This window comes from Ursus arctos, unplaced genomic scaffold (assembly GCF_023065955.2).
Source record: "Ursus arctos isolate Adak ecotype North America unplaced genomic scaffold, UrsArc2.0 scaffold_4, whole genome shotgun sequence".
Classification (NCBI taxonomy): domain Eukaryota; kingdom Metazoa; phylum Chordata; class Mammalia; order Carnivora; family Ursidae; genus Ursus; species Ursus arctos.
The window spans coordinates 86,873,610-86,895,580 of NW_026623056.1; the positions used below are offsets into that span (position 1 = coordinate 86,873,610).

The 21,971-nt window shown below is 41.0% G+C and overlaps 2 protein-coding genes across 12 annotated transcripts in view; one reads left to right on the forward strand and one right to left on the reverse strand.

The window, feature by feature from the left end:
- Positions 1 to 1,538: 1,538 nt before the first annotated feature.
- Positions 1,539 to 10,389, reverse strand: PIGP (phosphatidylinositol glycan anchor biosynthesis class P). Of its 4 annotated transcripts, none has more exons than XM_044390369.3 (5): positions 10,322 to 10,389; positions 9,604 to 9,707; positions 3,723 to 3,795; positions 3,040 to 3,158; positions 1,539 to 1,925 (listed from the first exon to the last, which is right to left on the reverse strand). In XM_044390369.3, the coding sequence occupies exons 2-5, from the start codon at positions 9,683 to 9,685 to the stop codon at positions 1,795 to 1,797; spliced, it is 405 nt and encodes a 134-aa protein (XP_044246304.1). In that variant the 5' UTR covers positions 9,686 to 9,707; positions 10,322 to 10,389; the 3' UTR covers positions 1,539 to 1,794. The 4 variants fall into 4 exon arrangements, with proteins under 4 accessions (XP_044246304.1, XP_026361202.1, XP_048071252.1 ...); XM_026505417.4 differs by lacking the exon at positions 10,322 to 10,389 and adding an exon at positions 10,151 to 10,301; XM_048215295.2 differs by lacking the exon at positions 10,322 to 10,389 and adding an exon at positions 9,934 to 10,089.
- Positions 10,390 to 10,454: 65 nt separating this feature from the next.
- TTC3 (tetratricopeptide repeat domain 3) overlaps positions 10,455 to 21,971 on the forward strand; it is a 116,322-nt gene continuing 104,805 nt past the window's right edge. For 3 of the 8 annotated variants that reach the window (XM_026504616.4, XM_044390100.3, XM_044390128.3), the window contains exon 1: positions 10,476 to 10,659. The gene's annotated coding sequence lies outside the window, so the exon portion shown is untranslated. Of the gene's footprint in view, positions 10,660 to 14,116; positions 20,295 to 21,971 lie in introns of those variants that run through there. The other 5 variants (XM_044390068.3, XM_057306802.1, XM_044390076.3 and 2 more) reach the window with 5 other exon arrangements.

Genomic DNA, 21,971 nt, shown 5'->3' on the forward strand with positions numbered 1-21,971 from the left:
CTGTATAAACAGACATTTTATTGTTTATTTACTGTTCTACCCCAGCTGGAGCCGACCGGTCCTCTCAAACTGCTCTGAAGTGTGGCGACATGATCTTACCATAGAAATACAGGAGCTGGGACAAAGGACAGGATGGAGATAGCAGGTTCACGTCACCTGTCTTATGCTTATGAGGCAGGGATATGGTTACTGAAATGGAAGCCCTAGTTTTCTCAACTATTTAAAATTAGTAGTTTCTTTTTCTTCTTTTTACGAAGGTATAAATTTGCACAAAAATGTGTGGCTCCATTCCTGTGTAGAGATTTAGGATGTCAAAAGTTAGAAGGCCTTGAATGCTCGAGGAGTTGAGATTTGGTCCCACTGGTCACTGTGAGTACACTCTTGCTAAGTTACATATGATTTGTTTTTAAAACGTATTTCTATCTATGCTTCTCAATTTCACAGGGACACAACAGATATTAACAAGGAGGAGTCACTCAAACTAATTCATACACTGAATCCTCCAACCCCCTCAACCACACTTCCCCAGTCTGATTCAGTAAAAGGCATAACCACCTACTCAGCTCATTGATCCAGAGACCTCAGGAATGACCCTCGATCACAACTTCTCCCAGCACCTGCCCACTCTGCACAATCAGATCCACACACCCTGTCAGTCAGCTGTCTCCGACAAAGGCTGCAGCGCGACCGGCTCGCCCCCAGCTCCACTGCTAACACCGTGCTGAGCGGCCCCCTTGCTTCCATACTCTTGCCCATCCCCAACTCTCCCTCCTGAATCTACCCTCTATCCTCCAGCCTGAGCGATTTTTCAAGACCTACATTGGGCCAGGTCATGCCTTTCCTTACGGCCTCCCTCGAGCTCAGAATCTAAAGGGCCTCCAACTCATCACACTGACACTTGAGTCCAGACTTCCTACGCTGGCCTTCAAAGCCCTTTGTGGTAGTGCAGTGGTGGTGGGCCTCTCCAGGCTCCCCTCAGACCACATTCCCTTGGGCAGTGGGCTTGAGGCCCCCTGCTGGACTTCAGTCCTCAGGACACACTGAGCTCCTTCCCACCTGCAGGCCTCTGCCGCTGGCTGCTTCTCACCGGCAAGCTCTCCCATAGCTCCAATCCTTCTGATGGGCTCCGGTGTTGCTAGTCAAATTTCAACCTCAACTGCCTCTCCCTGAACAGGCTTCCCTAGCCACCCAAGCTAAAGTAGTCATTCCTTTACTTTCTAGAACATCATCCTATCTTTAATTCTCTATATAGCACTTGTCAAGTAATATTTGCTTATTTGCTTAGTCTGTCTCAATCTGCCTCTAAAATGTAGGCTCTTTCAGAAAGAATCTTATCATGGCTGTATCTAGAAAAATACCTGGTATGTAATAAGTACCCAACAAATGTTTCTTTCTGTTTTAGACACAAATATGATGCAAAAACACACAAACTAAACGTACCCTTCTCCCAAATCTCAGAGTTTGAATTCTGCGCCTCTAAGAAAAAACAGAAGGAAGGACATAATTGCCATTTAAAAATCACAACATGAATGCTTCTCTGGAGGGATTTCTTGCTTTTATTGATGCTTATTTTTTAACAAGTCTGCTATCTGGTAATGCACTATTTTATTTATTCTGTTCGTTAATAACGAATACTCAAGAACCTTTATATTATTAACAGAACTTAATCTAAGAGAACCAACTTACTTTTTTTTACATTTCAATACTGGGTACGAGAGAGAGTCAATATAATTATGGTCAAAATTACTACATCAATAACTTGCAGTAAATGCTTGGTGTTAGTCTATACACAATTTAGTTGTTGGCATAAAGTTCTTTGGTCGCAAGGAAGAACATTTGGTTTACTTCACTAATAGGAATATCTCTTAATGCTGGGATGGCCTCTTCTTGGTATTTCTTCTGCTGTTGATTTTTAGCAAAGTTATCTGTAAGAAAAGGACAAAAAGCTCTGTTTACCCCATTTCTCCTACCATTTCTGTGGTTTACGGGGATCTACTGCATAGTTTACTAGGCTAATATTTGCATAATGACAAATACCATGTTTAACATAATTAAAAGACTACTTACTTTAAAAGACTGCTTAAATTCTCTCCTTAGAAGAAATGTCCCAATTAGAACAAAAATCAGGAAAGTACTTTCTGCATCTCTAACTAGGGTAAGAAATTAATATTTCATTCAACTGTACCATGATGATTCAAGTCCCATCTGCACATGTCTCACAGGGACAGAATTATACCCAGGCTTAGAAAATATATTTAATCCAACACCCCCAAGCTTTTAAATCATTTGGTACAATCATTCATGCAAACTTAACAATGTCCCCTCTTTGCACGAATTGTCTATATGCTGTAATTTTAGGCAAGAAGACAGTGAATACAGTAGCTTATCAGAAAGAAATATAAAAATACTAGAACTGGTTTTCAAAATACATTGTATAGGCTCATGAAAAAAAGGCTCTGAAAAGTTTAAAAAAATCATACCAAGCAACTTAAAAAACACTTCACTTCTCGAAAAAACCGTTTTACTTCCTAGAATCTAAGCAAGGTCAGGAATTTATTTTAATCTTTAGACGTAGGGGGGTTAAAAAAAATTACAAAAACATGCTGTGCTCTTCTATCTACGTAACTGGGGTCAGGTGTATACAGGGATCCCGAGGAGCACGCACTCTCTCAAATCCCTCTACTGCACAAGGTCTGCATGGACCTATTTGCCATTCTTTGATCAACCTTGCCCATTTAGGATAAAATATGTTTTTCTCAGGCACAGTTGCTAAGGAACATATTATATACTTGCGGTCTTAATGGGAAAGTACACCTGCTGATTGGTGCTACAAACAGCATATTCATCAGAATTTGTTTCTGCCACATAAACACTCCCTCTGGTATAACTTTGGATTTATTTCTCCTACGTTCTTTTTCCTGTGCCGATGTGTGTAACCTACTGCAGCCTACTCTTGGTTGCTTTTCTTGATAAAACTGCTAATACCTTGCTCTTCCCTCCTCCCTTCCCCCCCAGCACTTCCCTTTGATATACATTTACCTGTGATTGTATGAATGGAGTTGAGTGGAGAGGTACTCATCATGTTTATTCCAAATAAGAGTATGTAACCGATTACTATAGTAATGAGGAGGTAGACGGGCAATGCAACTGCCCAATATCTGCGGAAGAAAATGTTAAAGAAAATATTAAACTGCCTAGAAAGTCATCGTTCTCAAGAATCCATCACTGAGTTAACATGCTTTTTAAATCTGATTTTTTTAATTAAAGTAATACATATAAATAAAAGACAGTCAAATCGTTCTACAAGGCCTGTAATGGAAAGCTGCAATCTTGCATCGTTCCCTACAGCAGCACCATGGAAAAAGTGGAAACGAAGTCAGTTACCTCTCACCTGTCTACAATCCATTTCCTTGAATTCTTTTGATACTTCTTATCTGCTATCCCATTATTTGTTCCCGTGGGCTTTTACCTTAAACATTTTTCTTCTACAGTGTTATCTTGGCAAGATGTTGGGAGGAAATGGAGACAATGGTGTGTGTTCACCCCGCCATCTTGAATTAGCGGGGTATCAACAATGACCTCTGAAAAGCTTTAAATTTCTATATGCCTATTTATAGATCTTAAAAGAATAAACATTTACAATCTGGGTAGTTTTAAGGAAAAACTATGATCCTTAAAAACAACATTAATACATTTTAATTTAAGAAAAGCATTAAACTTACTTTTGAGGCCAATAGGTTAAGCCTAAGGAGTTTAGCCAAGATTCAGGAATAAAAGCCCACACAAGATACAGTACTGCAGAAAGGAACAAAAACAAGAAAAAAGAGAAGTCAGTAAGGCATATAACTAATTTATCAAAGTTCAGATAAAACAACAAGCTTCTGGGGCACCTGGTGGCTCAGTCAGTTAAGAGTCCAATTCTTTTTTTTTTTTTTTTTTTTTAAGATTTTACTTATTTATTTGACAGAGAGAGAGGCAGTGAGAGAGGGAACATAAGCAGGGGAGTGAGAGAGGGAGAAGCAGGCCTCCCGCTGAGCAGGGAGCCCGAGAGAGCCAGAGCCGAAGGCAGCAAGTAACAACTGAGCCACCCAGGCCCCCCTAAGCGTCCAATTCTTGATTTCAGCTCAGGTCGTGATCTCAGGGTTGTGGGATGGAGCCCCCAGCAGGTTCTGCGCTCACCGCACAGTCTACTTAAGATTCTCTCTCTCCCTCTCCTTCTCCCTCTGACCCTCCTGCTCATGCGTGCTCTTGCTCTCCCTCTCTAGAATAAATCTTTGAACAACTACAAACAAAAAACAAAAAGCTCTTTGAAGATTCCCTGATTACCCCAGAAATGAGTTTTCTTTCCTTTCAGTCTCCTAGCTCTTTATTTCTATTATTCTTATTGTATCTATGACACTTAAGGCAGTATATTTGCATTGCTGTGAAATGGATCTCTAGAACTTTACCATCTTGCAAATTTAAAACTCTACGGCCATCTTGCAAATTTAAAACTCTACGGCCATTAAACAACTCCGTTTCCACCATTAGTATTTTTTTTTTTTAAACATGTCTTAACTCTCACACTGTATTTTAAGCAATTTAAGGGCAGAAATCACATCTTAGCAATTGTTGTGATCCTGATAGCACCTAACAATTTGCTTTATATATGGTAGCTATTCAACACTTCATCCCCACAGGGCTGAAATGATTACAGACACTGGTTGTTTAAAGGTGAATTTATCTACCCTTGTTCTCACCCACCTCATGATGGGCTTCTGCCTCATCTCCCAGAATATAATCTTATTTCCCTCAAGCCCAGTCTTTGTGGCACCCTTTACTGTTGTTAACATGTAAAAACAACAGCTAACCTCCAAGCACCCACTGCAGGCTAAGTGCACTTCAAAGCATTTCACATGCATTATTTAATTTAATCCTTAAAACAATCCTATGATATGTACGCCATTTTTACAGATGAGTAAATGAAATCTTAGAGATGTTACATCATCTGCCCAAGGTAAAGGGGCAGAGACAAATTTCAAACTGTATCCATAATGTTGAAGGTTCATATTCTATATCGGGACCATGAGCAACAGCGGTGAATCCAAAAGACATGGCCTCTGCCCTTCCCGAGCTTAAAATCTAGGGGAGGGGAACAGAGACGAGTAAACTGACATTCTCACGACCCTGGTAAGTGCTAATGGGTAAAAAAAAAGGTGATACAGGAGCACGTAAGAAGGATCTTAGCCTACACTAGTGCTGATGGAGGGGATGATAATGGTCAGGAAAGATTTCCTGGAGGAAGTGACTAAACTGGGGCCTAAATCATCGGTGGGGGATTAGCCAGATTAAAAATGTGTATGTCTGGGGCCTGCAGATGAGGAAGGAAGGAAATATGAGAAAATGGTGTTCCCTGCCATGACCCACAGAGTGGGAGGGATCTGGTGAGGGATTTGGGGTGACTAGATGGTAGAGAGAGAAGGTGACATGGGACAGGCTTGCAGCTTGTGACAGCTTTTGAGATGAATGAAATACAAACAGCGGGGAAACATAATGTAAATTCATAAATGGAAGTGACTGACTTTAATCAATGAATGAGCACTTATGGAACATCTACTATATGCCAGGCACTACGTAAAAGTCAAGGCTATATAGAAATAAAAGACACACAAAGTAGTGTGTAAGACAGAAATGAGTCAAATGAGTGGCAGGCACTTCCCATGCATTAGCTTATCTGACCCATTCCAAACTCTTTGGGGTGCATGCTATTATTATCCCTAACCCACAGATGAAAAAAATCAAGGCACAGGGAATTTAAGTAACTCGCTTGGGATCTCACACTAAAGGTTACTGGGCTGGAATGTGAACCCAGGCTGTGTGTTCATACTATGCTTTCAGGCAGCAGCAAGAGCATTAGTAAAAACACACAAGTGAGAAGGAATGTGATGTATCTGGGGGAAACTCTAAGCTGTTTAGAGTGAATGGGGCATAAAGCATAAGGCTGTTGAGTGCTGAGAAAGAAAGCTAGAAATGTGAATAGGTCCCAGATCAGGAAATACGTTGTAAGAGGAACTTGGACTTTATTCTCTAGGCAATGGGGAGAACTGGGTATTTCGTTTGTGTTTAACTTTAAAGATACAGCAACCTATAAACAGAAATAACCATTCCTACCCCAACCAGATTTTAAGCAGAGGAGTTAGGGGATTAGCCAGATTATAAAGATACATGGTCGCGGCCTATGGAGGAGGAGGGAAGTAAAGAGGAGAAAACGGTGCTCCCTGCCGTGATCACAGAGAGCTGTGATGGCTGTGTGTGGGATGTGTCTGAGGAAGCACGGAGGCAGTGAGAAGCCCCACCCGACTCAGCGGCAGGAGCCGAGGAATGAGTTAGGAGGGGGATAAAGAGTGTAACTGAAGAACAATTCCCAGGTTTCTAGAGTAGATGTCTAGAAATTTCAAGACTTGGGGCGCCTGGGGGCTCAGCGGGTTAAGTATCTGACTCTTGCTTTAGGCTCAGATCGTGATCTCAGGGTGGTGGGATCGGCTCTGCACTGGGTGTGGAGCCTACTTGAGATTCTCTCTCTCCCTATGCCCCTCCCCTGGTCTCTTGTTCAAAAAATATTTTTTTTCAAGCCTGAGGACACAATACCTGAGCAGTTCTTCTCCACACAGCAATGAGCGAGCTTCCAAAAATACAAATTGGACCAGATCACTTGCCTGCTCAAACCCTTAGAATAAATTAAATACCTTTAGAATAAACTCCAAACCCTTACCAGGGCTTCCAAGGACTTAAATGTCCTACTCACCTCTCCAGTGTCTAGTCCTGGTGCACGATGCTCCAGTCCAGACAGTGTCTCAGGGTCACTGCACTCACAGTGAGTGCCGTTTGCCCGGGATATTCTTCCTTTGACTCTTTCAATGGATGACTCCCCCTTTTCCATCATGACTTAGCTCAAACATCACCTTCTTAAATGAGGCGTTCCCCATCACTTGCTATTCCAACTGTGTCCCACCCACCACACTCTCCTTACTCCCTATCATTTCCCCTTATTTCCTTCAAAGTTATCATCAAAATCCCTAATTACTGTTATTGACCGAATATTTGCATGTCCCCCAAATTCATATGTTGAAGCTCAAATCCCCGGTGTGGTGGTAATTGGAGGTAGGGCCTTTGGGAGGTAGTTAGGTTTAGAAAAGGTCATGAGGGTGGGGCCACATGATGGGGGTTAGTGCCCATATAAGGAAAGTAAGACACCAGAGCTTCTGTGCACTCTCTCTCCACTATGTGAGGACACAGCAGGAAGGTGACCATCTGCAAACCAGGAAGAGGGCCTTCACCAAGAACCCAACCATGCGGGCACCCTGATCTTACACTCCCCAGCTTCCAGAACTGTGAGAAATGTCTACTGTTTAAGCCTCTCAGTCTACGGCATTTTGTTATAGTGGCCTGAGCAGACTAAGAAAATGCCTTGTTTTTAATTCTTCAAACTTACTGACCTCCACCTGTTCCTTGAATCCATAGGCACGCTCTCTAAAGGCTTCTAGTATGGTCTATTTTCTATCTGGGAGGCTCCTTCCCCAGACTGCCCCATGGCTAACTTGCGCTTTTCACGTCTGTGGTTAAATCTCATCTCTCAGTGAGACACTTCCAGAGTGCTGTATTTTAAACACCAACCTTTTCCCATTCCTTATCCTCTCTTAATTTTTCCCCACAGTACATGTTATCATCTGACATCATACATGTATCGCTTATTTAATTTGTTCATTGGTTATCTCCCCCAACTAGAATGAAAACCCTCCGAGAGCAGGACATTTTTGAATGTTTTGGTCTTCCTTTGCCTGTAACAGTGCCTGGCATGTGGTAAGCACTCAAAAATTTGTAGCATTAATTTCTTCTTACTAGATACGTCTCCGGAGGCAAGGGAAACAAAAGCAAAAATAAATATTGGGACTACATCAAAATATAAAGCTTCTGCACAGTGAAGGAAACAATCAACAAAACTAAAAGGCAACGTATGGAATGGGAGAAGATATTTGCAAATGACATATCTGGTAAAGGGTTAGTATCCAAAATATATAAAGAACTGATACAACTCAACACCCGAAAAACAAATAACCCAGTTAAAAAATGGGCAGAAGACATTTTTCCAAAGAAGACATATAGAATGTCAATAGACATGTGAAAAGATGCTCACCGTCACTCATCATCAGGGAAATGCAAATCAAAACTATAATGAGATACCACCTCACACCTGTCAGAATGGCTAAAATTAACAACGCAAGAAACAACAGGTGTTGGCGAGGATGTGGAGAAAGGGGAACCGTCTTGCACTGTGGGAATGCAAACTGGTGCAGCCACTCTGGAAAACAGGACGGTGGTTCCTCAAAAAGTTAAAAATAGTGGGTATTATTGGATTTAAGTCTTAAAGTCATTGCCTTTATCATCTGCATAGTTTCTAATCTTTCAAGTACCCTATAGAACAGGGGTTTAAACAATGATGTCGATAACAGTAACAGCAGCCAACATTTATTAAGTACTTATCAATCTTTTGTATTGTTTTAAGCGCTTTTCATGAATCAAGCAATTAATCCTCACAACAGCCCTAAAAGGCAGCACAGTGAAGTCAACCCAGTGTCTGGGTTCAAATTCCAGCTCTATCAGTTACTGGCTGTATGACCTCGGCACATTCCCAAAACTCTGTGCCTCAGGATCGTCATCTATAAAACGAGCACAGTAACAACTATACCTACCTCACAGGACTGCCTTACACACAATGAGGATTCAATAAACATTATTACCACCCTTTTACGGATGAAGAATCTGAAGATTCAAGGGCTTGGGCAAATGGTGCCAGGTGACAGAGCTAGTCCCTGGAAGAGTCAGGATTTGCACTCAAGTCACAACTTCTTTACTCTATACACTACACTTGCCAACAGCATGGCTGGCTGCACTGATGGAGTCAGGGTTCAGAAACACTACCACTCCCTCACCTCCCTGGTTTCCACAATTCCAAAAAGTTGAATGGGGGCACCCGGTTTTCTCCCTCTTGTTCTCCTTATAATTCCCACCTCCTTTAGAGGAGAGATGTGGGGCCTGCAGGATCTTCTGGGAACTAAGCCCGATCTAGGACTCTATAAAGTACACATGGCTTCTCTAGCCTAATTCTCTTGGCTTCCTGGCTCCCACAGGCTGCACCTGCACCAACTTACTCTATACCCTTCATTCAAAACCTTCCCACTCTTCCTTCTTACTGCCGGGGAGAAAGCTAACCCTCTTTCCCAGTCTGATTTCATATCTCTCTATTGGGTTCCCATGGCTCTTTTCACATTGTTAATTGTAGATTCCCTCGTCTGTTTTGTCCAGAAGACTACGACCACAGGGACCAGGTTTTACTCACTTTGCAATCCTTCCGGTGCTATACAAATATTTGTTGAGATTAAATTATTTAAACTAGTGTCGGGCATATAAAATACCAAACACAAGTTCCCTTCAGGTTTTCTTAAAAAGAGACATAGGTGGAAAAAATCACAGCTCATATGTGCACATTCTAAGAACAAATGCAGTAATTTCCTTGTCCTTGAACACCAGAAAAAGGCCCTGGCCATCCATCAGGAAAGTACTTACTGAAGCCAAACTGGGAGCTTAAGAAAAGAACAAAGCCATAAATCGCTCTTTCTGGCAATGGCGACGGTGAGTTTTCCACCATTTTCCCTGTGGCTTTAGACAATCTGCGGGAAAGAAACACAACCATCGTCAGTGATTTACTCCCTTTCATCAATGGTGCGTTGCAGCCTCATCGCGTTGCTATGGGCACAGCCTCTGCAGTTTTTTTCCTAGCCTAAACCACTGCACACCGCCACCCTGCGCACACACCTCCAACACAGACCGCTCGCACGCGCCCCCAGACCTCGCGTGTGCGCGGGCGCACAACCGCACCAGCCAGAGAGCGCGCACCCTGCAGCGGAGGGGAGCGGAGAGCAGGGAAAGGACAGACGCCGCTCCAGCCCTGCAAGCTTAGCCTCCCTGCGGAAAGGGCTTGGCAGGGCCCCGCTCGGGGCATGCGCGCCTCCCCAGGTTTGGGCCACGGTGCCCGGGACCGGGCCCTGCCCTCTCCGGGGAGCTTCAGTTTCTTATTCAAGGGTCGGGGGGTGGGGTGGGGGAGGCCCTCGACCTTGGGTCCTTGAAGCGCCCACTCAAGCCCCTCCCAACAGCTCGGCCACTTCAGCGCCGAATCCCCCGCGCAAGCGCCTTCCGGAAAGCCTCCGCGGGGGCGAAAGATGGAAAAACTAAAGGAAAGGCCGGGTCGCTACAGGGCTCCCTCCCCGCCCAGGCGCAGGCGCACCGCGACCCCTGCCGGCCTGGAGCGCGCGAGCGCCGGGGACGGCCGGATCGCTCCGCTCGCCGCCGCGGAAGGGGGCGGGGCTGCACGACTGCGCCTGTGCACTGCCCACGTGACGCGCCTGCCGCCTGCGCCGCCGCCCGCTCCCGCCCGCCCGCTGGCTGACGTGGAGGGCCCGAGGCGGCGGCGGCGGCGGCGGCCCGCGTCCGAGGCTCGCGGGCGGCGGGCCCCGGTGAGTGCACATCTGGCGCGCGGCGGGGCTTCCGGATGTGTCACCTTATCGCGCTGCAGCCGAGATGCCCGGGGAGAGGGACCCTCCACACCCCCTCCGTGGGTGTGTGGTGAGTGTGGGTGTGTGCGCGTCGCCCCGCGTCGCTCGCTGTGGTGCCCGCGGTGTGTCTGCGTGGGTCGGGGTGCCGGTGCGCTGGGGGTGTGGCCGCCTTTGTCGGCCCCAGTGGGTGTGTCCCCTTTGTCTTACGGGCCCCTTCAGCTAGCTTGGGCCCTTCGGGGCGTCTGTCCGAGGGTGGGAGTAGCCCCTTTGTGTGCGCGTCCCTCTGGCGCCCGCGCACTCTAGTCTGGAGGGTGACACCCCTAATAGGCGAGGGGTCCCTGGGTCCGGGCGTGCGGGCACGCGCCTATGTGTCCATTCCCAGCTTCTTTGTGTCGCGACCGTTTTTGGCGATTGCGTGGGTGCCTCTGGCCCGTGTGGGTGGCCCCCCTTTGTGTCACCGTCCCTCTCCGGGGCGCGCGCCTTCTGCAGTCGTGACCCCATCCTGGAGCATCTCCCTCCCCGTGTGCGTCCTCGCGTGTGCCGCGCCTGGGTCCTGTCGAGTGTATGATTTTCTTTGTGCGCGTTTTCGTTCGCGAGTGTTCGTGAACGTTCGCGCGCGCCCCGTTCTCTGTTTTCCGTGCCTTAACGTCTGCGCCACCTGTTTTTGTGAGAATGGCAGTCGAGTCCGGGGGCGGCTTCCCTCCCAGGAGCCGACCAGGGTGGGGAAAAAACCCAGCGCTCCCCCCTCCCTCCTCGCGAGAGCATCCTCCCTCCCCCGACGCGGGTGGGAAGGGGGAGACGGAGGCGGGTCTGGCCAACTACTTCGTAGTGTTGACGACATCAGGTGTGGCCTGTCGAGCCAGCCTATTCTGGGGACGGAATGAGGGGGGAGCCAAGGGCCAAAAATTGAGCCAAGGCGTAGGTGAATTTTGGCTTGTACCAGTGCAGAGTGCCTTTTCCTGAACCGCCGTAGACGCCCAAAGCCCTTCAGTTGCAGACTCCTTCCAAAATATACGTACACGCCAACTGGGCAAATACATTTTATCTGTGCTTGGACGTTCTTGATAATACTTAACGGTTCGTATAGTGTTTTATGGCGTTCACATAAATTATCTCTTGATTCTGCCCGACATCCCGGAGAGGGGACTCAAGGTAGAGATTGTACAGATTTTTACTCCTCCCTTGGCAGCAGTTTTCTCATAGTTACAGCTCTAGTTAGGACATTTTTATTTGCAAGAAATTTGCGTTTTATCCTAAGGGAAATGGGCTTTATTACAAGGATACACAGGGAAGGAAACTTCAAACCGATTAAAGATCCACCTCCTACGCTGCTTGCTCAAAGGTTCGTGCTCTGCGCTCAAAGGCTGTGTTTTGGTGTGTCTTTCTGTTCAGTTTTGTTCAATTTTCTTACCTTTGCCTAATTTCCTTTTTTCTTTTTAATTTCTGAAATATTTTACATATAAAATACACAGGGGGATCTAACCAACCCGTGACTCGGATTTACAAATGTAATTATTTTGCCAAATTTACTTCAGATCCTTTCTTATTTTAAGAAATAAGACTGCCGATGTTGGAGGCGCTCCGAGTTCCTGCCCCTCCTTCCTTAGAGGTAGCCACCGTGTTCAGATTTGTGTGTATCATTCCCTTGCATATTTTATAGTTGGTTCACAGTGAATCCATAAACAGTATATGGTGGTATGTGTTTTCAGTCTTAATGGTTTTAAATGATATGTGTCTTTTTGCAACTTGCTTTTTTTTTAAATCAGTATCACATTTTGAGATTTATATACAAATAAATTGGTTAATTGTGTTATCTTTGCTTCATTTTAATTGCTGGTGTAGAATCCAATTGTATGAATATACCATAATTTATCCATTTCCCAATCGATGGACTTTGAAGGTGTTTCTGATTTTTGACTCTAAAAACAATCCTGCAATAAACATCTTTGTACTTGTCTGCTTGTGCACACATTTGGAAGTTTCTCTAGGAAACACACCCAGTAGTAGAGTTGCTGGATAGTAGGATATGTGCATCTTCAACTTAACCAAATATCACAGAAGCTCTCAAAGTGGTTGTACTGATTTTCACTCTCACTGGTATTGAGTGAGGACAGCCATTTCCTCACATCCTTGCTAATACTTTATGTTACTAGACTTTTACTTTTTTGCCTTTTCTTTACTGACCAGCTTCCTTGTAACTTTAGCTTATGGCTAAATTTGCTTGTAGCACCTTGGCTTCTGCTCTAGCCGTGTGTCAGATGGGTTCATCTCTCACAGCTAACTGGCTCAGTCTTTATCTCATGTGGTCTTCATAAGATTAATTCCAGTAAAAGTTTATTTTGCACCTATGGTTGATGTGAAGGTAGTAATTTCTATGGTATGTTTTATGTACCTCTTTAGTGGAAGTTGAGGTGATTTAATTACTTTTTAAAATCTAATGAATGGTTTTGAAAAATCTTTTTTCCTCTTTAATGTAATATTTGATGCAATCAAAACATCTGTAACAAAATAAAATAATAAAAATATGTAACATATATGCAGATTGTGAAGCAAAACAATAGATGAACACCAATCAATATACCAATTAATCCAAGAATCAAAATGACCAGTATTGTATGTGCTCATCTCCAGAGTGACTATCCTGAATTGTCTGTGTCATTCCTTGCTTTTTAAAAATAATTTTGTCAGATATGTGTATATCCCTCAACAATGTATTGTATGGTTTCTTTGTTTTTGAGTTTTAAAAAAAAGGAATTCTGGATACAGTTTTCTGAGATTTCCTTATTTCACTCAATGTTGTTTCTAAGGGTCACTGATATTGAATATAGATGTAAGTCATTAATTTTCACTGCTGTGTAATATTCCACAGGTGAATATAACACAGTGTATGCATTCTTTGATGGACATTTGGCTGTTGCTAGGTTTTGCTCTTATGAAGATTCTTGTACATATCTTCTGGTACATAGTTCCAAGAATTTCTCTAATTTTCATGCTGGGGTTTATGACCCCCAGGGGAGTAATGAAGATATTTCTAGGGAGTACTTGGGCCGGAGTGATATTGATGACTCAGTTTCTAGATCATTAAATCCCATGTGTACTCTTTCTTAAAATTGGTAATGCCTGAGGCCTTTGATAGAGGCCTGCTCTTGGTTCTGATTTCCACCTTACCTTTCCTAGTAACACTTAGACCTTAGATAAGGAAGGCATACCACCTGCCCACATGGAATATTACTAAGGCATTGTCCCTATCAGAAAAACTCCATGGAAGACAGATAATTTAAAATCCAATATATATATATATAGCGTTGAAGCTTTTTCTAATCCAGGTACTTTCCATTTCAAGAGCTGGATTTGCAGTACAATTTCACATTTCATGTTTAATTATCAGTGTATATAGTTATTTTTGATAAATCCTATGCTATAATTATTAACAGTTCAAAACAATGATATGTCAGTTTTATTTTTAAGTGTCACAAAAAATTCATCACTTGCAATTATTTAAACTTGGGCTGAACACTTTTAGATGTCATCTTAGTGTGAAAATGATTTAAAACATTTTTAGTGGTTTTTGAGTAAAAAGTGCTTGGAATACTACTGTGGTAAGCTATTTGCTAGAAGTCAAATTGCTGGATTATGGGGTGTGAATGTTAAACTTTACCAAATTGTTTTCTGAAGTGGTTGTACCACCTTGTACTTTGGCCAGCAGTTTTGTCAATTTTTATATACTTTGATAAGCAGTGTATACAAGAGTTATAGTTGATCTATATCTACTCCAACACTTATCAGATTTCTTAATATTTGCCAATCAAATGGGTATGAAATGATGTGTCTTTGTGATTTTAATTTGCATTTCTTTGTTAATGAGTTTGAGCATCTTTTCATGTTTATGAACTGTTTCCCTTTTGTGAAATGCCTCGTCATATCTTTTACCCATTTTTCTCTTGGGTTGTCTTTTTGAAACTAATAAACTGGTAACACCGATCCTTTGTTGATTATATGCATTGTAAATATCTTCTTCTAGTTCATGGCTTGTCTTTTTACTCTTTATGGTGTGTTTTGGTGAACAGAAGTTCTTAATTTTAATGTAATCTAATTGGAAGTTTTACCTGGCCTTGGAATTATAAAGACATTCTCCTGTGTTTTTCTTTAGAAATTTTAAAATGATTATTTCACATTTAAATTCATAATTCATCTGGTATTGATTTTTGTGTACAGTGTGAGGCAGTGATCCACATTCATTTTTTTCCTCCATGTGGCTACAGCTGTCCTTATACCATTCATGGAACTGGCCCTCTGTTCATCAGCATGGGTTTGTTTCTGACTCCCCTTTCTGTGCCACTTGTCTGCTTGACTATCTCTGTGTTATACCACACTGTCATAACTATTAATCCTATAGCTTTACCAGAAATCTTGCTATTTGGGGCAGGGGGTCTTGAGTCTCAGCTGTTCTTGGACCTTTGTTCTTATTTTAAGAATCAACTTGTCACGTGACGTGAAAAACTCTTTGGGAATTGATTGGAATTATTGAATCAATTTGAGGGAGAATTGAAATCTTTAAGATTTTGAGCCTTCCTGTCTGAGAACATGGTATGTATTTCTATTTATTTAGGTTTTTAATGTCTTTTAATGTAGTTCTGTAATTTTCGCCATACAGATCAAACACTTTTAAAATGTTGATTCTGATGTTTCTAGTAGTTTTGTTGCTTTTATAAATAGTGTTATTTTTTAAGATTCTATTTTCTGGCTTTATTGTTAGCAAATAAAAATTTAATGGATTTTTATATTAACCTTTAGCCATCAACTGATAAACTCTTACTATTTCTAATATGGTTTCTGTAATTCTTTTGAGTTTTCTGTGTGAATAATTATATCATTGCAAATACTGATACTTTTGGTTCTTCCTTTCAATTATTTTCCCTTCCAGTTTTTTTTTTTCTGGTCTTAATATGCTGGCATACTTTTACATTTATGTTCAGTGGAAGTGATTCTGGTTGTTCTTTAGAAGTGATTATTGTGGGCATACATGTCTCATTCCCGATTTTAAAGGGAATGTTTCCCCATTAAAAAATCTTTAAGTTTGTAGATACTCTTTATTAAGTTAGGGAAGTCTTTGCAATTTTGTCACATGCTTTTCTGCGTGGGACAGAAAAACTTAATATTTTGTGGTTTTTCTTTTTTAATCTGTTAAATGTCATGAATTTCAATTTATATATTTTAAAACTCTTAATTCTCTTTTGTATTCTTCACTGAGATAAACCCAAATTGATCTTAGTGAATTGTCATTTCATGAACTACTGGATTGAGTTTGCTAATATTTGATTTTAGGATTTTTGTATCTTTTTGTGGATGAAATCACCCATCATTTTTCTTTATTGACTATCTTGTCTGATTTTCGCATTAAGGTAACATTGGCCTTATACCAATTAGAGAATAGCTTTTTTTTTTTTCCCTGTTCCCAGGGACAGTTTGGTTTGGAGTGATTTGTTTCTTAAAAGTTTGGTGGAATTTACCTCTACGATCATTTGAATCTAATGTTTTCATTGTAGATGGATTGTAAATTGTTAATAATTTAGTAGTGATTAGCAGCTGAGTAGTAATAGCACTTCAGACTTTCTATCTTTTAGTCGATTTTGGTAAGTTTAAAAAATTTGTTTTTCAACAAGAATTTTAAGTTGATTGGCATCGAAGTTCATGGTATTTTCTTAATTCCCTTTTTAATTTCTGCTTTATCTGTAGTTAATGTTCCCTTTCTCATTTCGAATATTATTTGTATGTGGCTTCTCTTTTTTCTTGTTTAATCTTGCCAAAAGATTTTTGGCCTAATTAGTTCTATTATATGTTTGTGTTTTAGTTCATTGATTCTTTTTCTTTTATTTCCTTACTTATTCTGTCTTGGGACTTATTTGTATGTTATTTTTCTAACTTAAATTGCATGCTTAACTTAATAATTTTCAGCCATTGTTATTTCCTAGTGTAAGTATGTTAGGCTGTAAACTTGCTCAAAATTTATTTCAGTTTAACATTGTTTAATTTATAGTGTTTTCATTAACTTTCAAATCTAAGTACTTTTTAAATTTTCATTTTGATTTCTTCTTTGACTTACATGTTTTAAATTTTTCTTTGAAATATGTATTTTAATTTTCAAAAGTATCTACATTAACATTTTTAATTTCTGTTATTCATTTCTAAATTGTTAGCAGAGAATGTAGTGTCTGTTTTATCTTTTAAAAAATATTTGGTTGCCCTGGACTTAGGGCCTTGTACATAGTGAATTATTATAACTTTTCAGTGTATACTTGTGACACGTATGTATTTTCTAATTGTTATGTATCTGTTAGACCAGGCGTGTAAATTGTGTTTTTCAGAATGTCCTTATTAATTTTTGTTTCACCTGTCGTTAATTGAGAGAGATGTGTTGCAATCTCCCACTATCACCTTCTGACTTTCTGTAGTTCTAACAACTTTTTTTGATGTATTTTGAGACTTTGATTAGATTTTTGAAAGTTTAACATTATTTTCCTCATGGATTGAACCTTTTCTATTACGCTGTCATCCTCTCTATGCTGGATTGCTTTCTGTGTTAGTATCTATTTAATCTTTCCCACCTTTTTTTTGGTGGTAATTTATCTGGGCTATCCTTTTCCTTTATTTTACTGTCACTTTTTTTTACGTCCTTAAATTTTAGATGTTTGTTATAGAGATTTTTCTTTTAATCTAGTCAGACAGTTTATGTCTTCTAATTGGTATTTTTTAGAAGTTAGTTCAAGTCTCTTGGTAGTCAGCTCAGTTTTTATCTAAAATTATTTTTCAGGGGCTCCTGGGTGGCTCAGTCAGTTAAGCACCTGACCTTGGCTCAGGTCATAATCTCAGGGTCCTGGGATCAAGCTCCGCGTTGGGCTCCATGCTTAGCGGGGAGTCTGCTCCCTCTCCCTCTGCCTCTCCCTTTGCTTTTGTGCGTGCACATGTTCTTTCTCTCTCAAATAAATAAAATTTAAAAAAATACAATTATTTTCATTTTACCCTTGTTCTTGAGAGATAGTTTCGATGGATATATAGTTCTAGGTTGATGGATTATTTTCTGTCTGCGTGGTAAAGATATTCTACATGCAAAGCCTCTGCCTGTTTTATTTTTGCTACTCTGAAGAAAATACTTTTTTACTTTTGGTTGCATTGGATTTTCTATCTTTGGTGCTATGTCATTTCCCTTCTGAGTCTGATTGAGGTTACTTTTTATTTATTCTCTTTAGGATACATGTGTTTCTTGATTCTGAATTTTGTCTTTCATAAAGTCTAGGATTCTGAGCCTTGTAATAAATATTATCTTTGATTTTATCTATTTTCTCCTGGAATTTTAATTGGATGTGTATGTACTGAACTGTTTCCAGATCAGTTACTTTTCATCTTTTCAAAGTTTTCATTTTCTTGTTTCTTTGCCAGAATTTACAATGCTGGGTAATTTCATCGGGCACATCTTGTAGTTCATCAGTTTCTCTTCATCTGTGCTCAGTCTTCTCTTAAGTGCATCCATTTTTTCCCCTTTTAATTTTAACAGTTATATTTTTTATTTCTCAAAGTTCCACTTCTTTTTTTAGACACACCAAGTCTCATGTTGCTTGCTTATTTTTCTGAATCCATGGATATTCTGTAGACTGGCATTCCCAATGTCTGATGTCTTTAGGGATCTAAATTTATGGCTTGTTCTTTCTGTTGTGTCTGCCTCATGGTGGGTTGTCACCTCCTTTGCTTGGTGATCTTTGGTTATGAACTCCTATTTGATTGATCTTTCCCTGTGGGATCTTCAGAGTTTGATTTGAGGGTGCTTTTCTTCTGGTAGGATTTGTATCCAGTTCCATTGGGAGCCAGGGAGTTTACATTACATGGCTCAGTTTCCTCACTTTGCTTCTGGCCCAGGGCTCAGTGTCCATTATTGCTCTTGGCATTATTACTTAATAGCGCTTGACTGTCAGCTTTAGTTTTTAGCTAGAGGTTTATTCCTTTTTTGGGGGAAAGGGTAGCTTTAAATGTTCCCTATTTCTATGAGCTCAGCAAACTTAAAAAATTTTTTTAAATCTAGGATCTACTTTGTTTTGCAGTGAGAGTCCCCCATTAGTTCATTGTAACTGATGGGATTAGAAGTCCTTTACATTAATATTTAATTTTAGCAGTATGTTTACTTGAGTTTGTACTAGGAAAAAAACTGTCGTACCAAATGTAAGATTTCTTGTGATACCAGATTTTCTATTAAAACAAGTTTATATCTAAGTTAGAAGTTATTCTCAAGGAAAAATATTGAATAACAGTAGTATAGGTGGCAAGTGGATTTTGCAAAGTTTTGTACTCGGGGAGTGTGAATAAAAAATATGAGAAACACTGAGTTAGGGAATCAAGATGAGTAGAGCACAGTGTACCCTCTGGGCCTAAAAAGATAAATCTGTGATGACCAGTGTGATAACTGCTGTCAAAAAGATATGGACAGGGTGCTCTGGTCTTACAGAGAAGAGGTGCAGAAAGAAACTTGGTAGTAGTGAGATCAGGAAATATTTCCCAGAATGGAGTGTTAAGGACTGGTAGGCATTAGGTGGTTGCAGAATAAGGTTTGTTTATGAATAAGGAGCACGTGAGTATGAGTGGCTTCTAAGTTGCATGTCATGGAGTGATTGGAAATAAAAGCAGAAACAGGATTACAAAAGGCCTTCCATTCTATGGTAGGGAGTTTGGACCTTATTCTGTAGATGAAGGGAAGCTGTTGACTGATTTTAAGCACTGAAATGTTATGATCGGAGTTCTAGAGAGTGCCAAGGTTGAAGGCAAGTGACCAGCTAGGAGGCTGCTTGTTAAATTAGTTCAGAGGAGAAAAAGATGAAGTGGCAGATAAGGCAGTGTCACAGGCATGAAGAGGTGTGTGCTAATTTTAGATTTCTTAGATGGATAGAAAGGACAGGACTTTGTGGTCAGTTGGATGGGAATGTTGAAAGAGACTGGGGAGTCTAGATTGACCCCCAGATTGCTGGTTTGGTTAACCAGGTGGCATGTAGAGCAGTTGACTGATAACATACAGAAAGGGGAAAGAACTTGGTTTCATTTGTTTGTTTTTGAGGAAAAAGATAAGTTAACTTTTGAGCTTAATGAATCTGAGAGACTTCTGGGACATCTTGTTTAAGATCCAGTGACAGTTGATCCAATAGCTATAGAGATGCAACACAGCCTGGAGTAATTAGAGACTCTTCAGCATTTGGGTGTTTCAGCTATTGTTTCAGTTACAGTGCAGTATGAGATATTTAAAGTGGCACATAGATTATTTTAATAGTCAAGAATTTAATGTGTATAAAAAATATAAGTTGTGCATCAAACCTATGATGTCATGGATATTATCACGTAGGCCAAATGAGCCCAATAAAAGAGAAATAACTGAGTAAATAAAAATACATGTCATATGTGGAAATGGCAAAAATCATGGCGAAGCTGTGCAAATGATGGAAGTTCAGAAAGTGCTGTTTTAAGCCATGGGTGTGGTGGATAAGGTCACCAAGGAGAGTGTAAGCCTGAAAAGAAAAGAGTTGACATTTGGGTGGCGGGGAATGGAGAAGAAGAGCCCATGGAGACTGAGGAAAAGCAGCCAGAAGAATAGGAGGAGAACCAGGAGAAGATGGTCTTTGGAGTCCAAATGAAGAGTTCTGAGGAGGAGGAAGTGGTCAACAGCGTCAAGTAAGTTGTAAGCTGAAAAGTGCTCTTTGGACTTAGCAATTATGGTAGACCATTTAGTTGGAAGCATCCAAACAGTGGATTTTTAAAAAATACTCATCTAATACTAATGTTAATGATAGCTGATATTTATAGCATTTCCTCTCTGCCATGTCCTATTCTAAGCATTTACAGATGTGTTAACTGGCTAATCAGGTAGGTAGTATTGCTACTGCATTTGATACATGAGGAACTGAAGTACAGAGAGGTAAAGTGACTTGCCCAAGATCACACTCAGGAATAGGGGAGCCAGGATTCAATCCTAAGCAATCTGGTTTCAGAGCCCATGCTCTTAATTAACCCCTGTGCCAGTCACCTCTCTGGTTAAAACAAAATAGAAAATAAAAATCACACCAGTGTCTAATTACAGTGTAGTTGGTGTAGGGTGTGCTGTCAGTAAGGTCTGCCAGGCTGACAATGATCAGCATGACGTCACAGTGGCTCAGTCTGTTGGGTATGGGCACATTAACTGGATTGTAATCGATGCCATGATGGTGATGTGTGGGCTATGACAGAGAGTTTTTGGCTCTTTTTGTGTATATATACAAAAAATGTTTGTAAGGCAAATGAGTTTAAAAGTGTATGTTTCCAAGATAGCATATGTCCCATTTTACATTCTACACTTTGGGTCCTAAAATGTTTATTTTTTCACTTTTGGAGTTAAATTCCCTAAACTCTGGAAATAACTGTTCATCGGGAACAGGTTGCGTTCCAGACATGATAGATAATCTTTTGTAGAAGGTCACTGATGACCTTACTGTAAGCAGTTTCCCTTGAATGGCAGAGGTAGAAACCCAGTTGCAGAAAGCTGAAAGTGAATGAGAATGGAGGAAATGGGAGAGAAGGGAGGAAGAATCGTGATGAGGATGAAGAATGTCTGTGGTAGGAGATTGAGGACTCAAGAGCCGTATGACTCTTGGTTGTGGTCGAAGGAGCTAATCAGAGTTAAAGATTTAAAAACTGGTTTAGACCTGCGCAGTGATCTGAGGTGTAGCCTTGGGAAGAAAGAGCCTAGGTGTCAGGGGTGGTGAAGATCATTTTAATCAAAGAGGTCAACAGCAAGGCTGGGGTCTTGAAGGGATTGTCTACGTGGGCCTTGATGTGGCTGGGATGGTGAGAGTTTGGAGGAGAGCGGGGAACATTGTGAACTAATGGCCAGTGTTCTTAAACAGGGCAACAAGCAAGAGCTACGTAGGTGGCAATGACAAGGAGAGGTAGATAATAGTGAAGTAGAGTGAGAGTAGAGACTATGGAATCTGAGGACCTACGTTTGAATCCTTCCTAGCGTGGTGACTTTGAGTAAATTACTTAATTTTATTCAGAATGCTTCCCATCTATACATTGCAGGTGGTGTTGATTGGACCTGAGAATTGCTGTGAGGATGAACGAGATAACGCATGAAAAATGCGTGGTAGGATGTGTGACAAATAATATGAGTAGTTAGCTAAGAGGTTTGTTATTGTTCTTCACTTCTCATACTATGAGGTTTTCATATAGCAAATTGGACATAATAAGAGTTAAACAGATTTGTATTTTAAGGACTGATGGTGGTCTTGCTTAGGAAAAACGAAACTTGATTTGTCCTAACAATAGCTGGGTAATAGTGAAGTGGAAAAGTCTAAGAAATGGTGTTAATGGTCG